This window comes from Cyprinodon variegatus, unplaced genomic scaffold (genome assembly GCF_000732505.1).
Source record: "Cyprinodon variegatus isolate N-32 unplaced genomic scaffold, C_variegatus-1.0 Scaffold45, whole genome shotgun sequence".
NCBI classification, from domain to species: domain Eukaryota; kingdom Metazoa; phylum Chordata; class Actinopteri; order Cyprinodontiformes; family Cyprinodontidae; genus Cyprinodon; species Cyprinodon variegatus.
The window spans coordinates 2,003,004-2,006,221 of record NW_015150498.1 but is presented as its reverse complement, the minus strand read 5'-3'; the positions used below and the strand labels follow the sequence as shown (position 1 = coordinate 2,006,221).

The window sequence follows — 3,218 nt, the reverse complement described above, 5'->3', positions numbered from 1 at the left end:
TCCAGAGTGTTGTTCAGCATGGGGGTGAGTAAAAAATGAAGGCTAATCATGTTTTGGGTGTACTATTCCTTTAATATATTTTTCACCCATAAAGGTTGAAATCTTTTCAAATCATATGATAATGAATGACTGTTTAAAGGGACATTGAAGTATTGTTCAGTTGTTTTAACACATGATTTTAATATATCTGAGATTTTTTTTTTTATCCTGATGCTAAACGTAAACAGCCTCATTCAGAAACTGGAGCTCTTTCTCCTTTTGGTCCTCCTCGTCTTCATCACCTCTAATTATTTCATCAACTTACAACCAATCATGGATCCCTTTAGCTGATCTCATCCTTTTGAGCTTTAGTCTACTGCAGACACTTTTCTTCCAGTATTTTCTGACTTTTTTATTGTCAGAATTCTGAGATTAATGTCAGAATTCTGACATTTTTCCCATGTTAAACTGAAATAAAATTTAAAAATCAGTTAACTTTATTTTTTTTTTCCCAGTGGCCCTAATCCTCTTCCGTATGATTGTGCTTTTATGAAAAACATTCCAAACATTTAGTCACTGTTTGTAGTTGGAGTGGCCACTCTATTAACATGGTTTTGTGTTTCTCTGTGCCTTGAAGCCCGTTTGGACCTGATCTTAACCGTAATGGCGTTCTCTCATCTGCAGAGACCCCATGCAGAGGTGAGCCGGTCAGAGACTACCACCGGCTGCAGCGAGGCTCCGTTCTCTGCCAGACATCAAAACCTTTCTCCTGGGTGGAGTGTCAGGGTCACTGCCGAGCCGAGACCGCCGCCTCCTGCTGCGCCCCTCTGAGGGTCCGGCGGCGGCGTCTTACCTTCGAATGTGACGACGGGACCTCAGTTACGCAGGATGTAGAAAAGCCTGTGGAATGTGGCTGCAAGGAGTGTGTGTAGCTCTGTGGGAGGGAGGTGCACACATTTAGATGCACACCGTGTGAAGTCCAGCCCCCAAACCCAGCTCCAGACGTACACTCGCTGTAGGATTCTACCATGCATTTTGGGTGTTTGTTTTTTTTCGTGTGTTTGCACACAAAGGCATTTTTGTAACATAAGACATTTTCTCATCAACCGGTCGACCTCATCCTCATGCTCCTCTTCCTCACCTGCTGTATCAGAACCCGTGTTCTGACTCCCAAACCGTCACACATTATTAATTTACGTGAGTGAGCCCAAGTCCTGCTCCCCATCCAGGAAACCAAAACCTGATTAGACTGGTTTTTTTACCGCTGCTGTCCAGGATCTGTAATCTGTCATCGTTTACTGCTGTCTCCTGCATTCTCTCCATATTTTCTCTGCAGCATGGAAGTAAGCATCAAGTGTCCAGCTCATTATCCTTCAAGATGTGAGTGAATATGCTAACCAGCGCCAGGTTTCCTGTGGTGTCACACATTTTCTAAAAAATGGTGCACCTCATGTTACACTGTGACTGAATTCCTGGCGTATGTCCGGCGTTATATGGTGATATTAGCAAAAAGTCAGGCGGACAGAATGCTATGTGGGCGAAATCAGACGTGTTACCCAGAGACGTTTTCCAACATCTGTCTTCTGATGTTCTTTCTTGTGAAGCTGCAGACGATGATGTGAAGACATAGTGGCGTTAAAACACTCCTCCTGTAAGTCTAGAGCTTGTCTTCCAAAGCGACGCGTTCTGCTCCAGTCTCGCTCAATCAGAAACAAACGGAATCGAAGTAAAATTTCCTCACAGTAGTGAGGAGAGATAATCTCCCAGGGGAGAAACATCACACTAAGCTGAACTAATTACACCATTTTTTTTTTTTCTTTAATGGCCTACCTTACAGTAAAAATAAACATGTTTACAGCCGGGTAAAAAAAACGATAATTATTTTGTCCTTGTAAAGCAGCAAAAAAAGGAGCTAGATTCTTAATTGACTTACCTTAATGAGCCATAATGCATTCAAAATTCACCTAAGATGATATTGGCCACATGCTGACCTTGAAGACGGTGACTTCGTCCATCTTAATTATACATTTACTCTTTTAGGATAGAGCTTCTGCTGCTTGAGTGCACCCTACAGTGATTTCCAAGGTCATACGTTGGACCTTTTACAAGGAGAATGGTTAGACAGATACACTTTTCCTCCCAAAAGCTACGTAACATTGTGCCATCATGTATATTACTGAATACTTGGTTGTTTGTGTAATAGCTTAAGTGAGTGCTCACTCAATACATCATGACGTTAGCTGTTCTTCATCAGGGCCCATTAAAAGGTTTGGCTTCTAAAAGTTGTGCTGTATGACGCCAATTTCTCTTTAAGAGTTATATTTAAAGAAAGCATTCCAAGGAGTTTTCATACTGCTGTGAACCTTGATTATTTACATTAGGAGCAGAGGTATAGGCAGGCCTAATGTATGAGTGGGAGCTTTAGCTATGAAACAGGATTTAAATTGAATAACTTTTAAGAAAGACAAGATAACTAGGTTGACATTTTTAGTAGTTTTATTGTGGGGTCTCAGATCTTAGGAATAAACTTATCAGGCTTTAGGTCTCAGGAAAACAAATAAGTTTATTGTTAAAGTATGTGATAAACAAACCAAGCAGGTATTTAAGTTTAACAAAGCTAAGTTTTTATTTTGGTTTCATAGAAAGATTTCTTCAAATGATGGCAGACAAACGTTTCCCTCTTTTCCAGGGAATCCTTTGTGGACAAAGCAAATTGTTCAGGCCTGAACAGCAAAGGTGGACGGCAGTGGCAGAAATTGGCATTAAAAATTTACATGTTCTGTGATTTAAAATAAGGTTTGGGATGTTTTGGGAATTTAAAGTCGTAAGGAAATCATATTTAAATGTCAAATTATTCTGGCTTAAACGTGTATATAAATGTACTCTTTATCGGACCATATTGTCCCAAATTTAGAAAATTTCTATTTTAAAAAATATTTCTAAAATCGATGCTTTTTCTTTCTTATACAGGCCAGTTAGTTATACGTCAGCTTGTACACCTAAATTCGACCAATCATATATCAATGGTCACCTGTCAATCAAATGTTTTCGGTTATAGCATCTTGTTTCATATGTCGCAGCTAATATACGCAACGGTTGAAATAAGAAATCAGAATAATTTACTTTATCGTTGAGTTCCGTCCCAGTGTTCATGGGGATGGATGTCTGTGTCTTCAGCAGGCGTAGAGCTAACAGAACTGGCAGCGTTGCGAGGCGAGGGCTCAAACATGTACGGCTGG

The 3,218-nt window shown here is 40.2% G+C and overlaps 1 protein-coding gene across 1 annotated transcript in view; it reads left to right on the top strand.

Annotated features, from left to right (window-relative positions):
* The window catches only part of LOC107081959 (slit homolog 1 protein-like), a 57,852-nt gene extending 54,948 nt beyond the window's left edge, over positions 1–2,904 (top strand). Inside the window, exon 34 of the mRNA XM_015370347.1 lies at positions 664–2,904. Within this exon, the coding sequence (XP_015225833.1) occupies positions 664–911 (248 nt within the window). The 3' untranslated portion in view covers positions 912–2,904. The remainder of the gene's footprint in view (positions 1–663) is intronic.
* Positions 2,905–3,218: the final 314 nt, after the last annotated feature.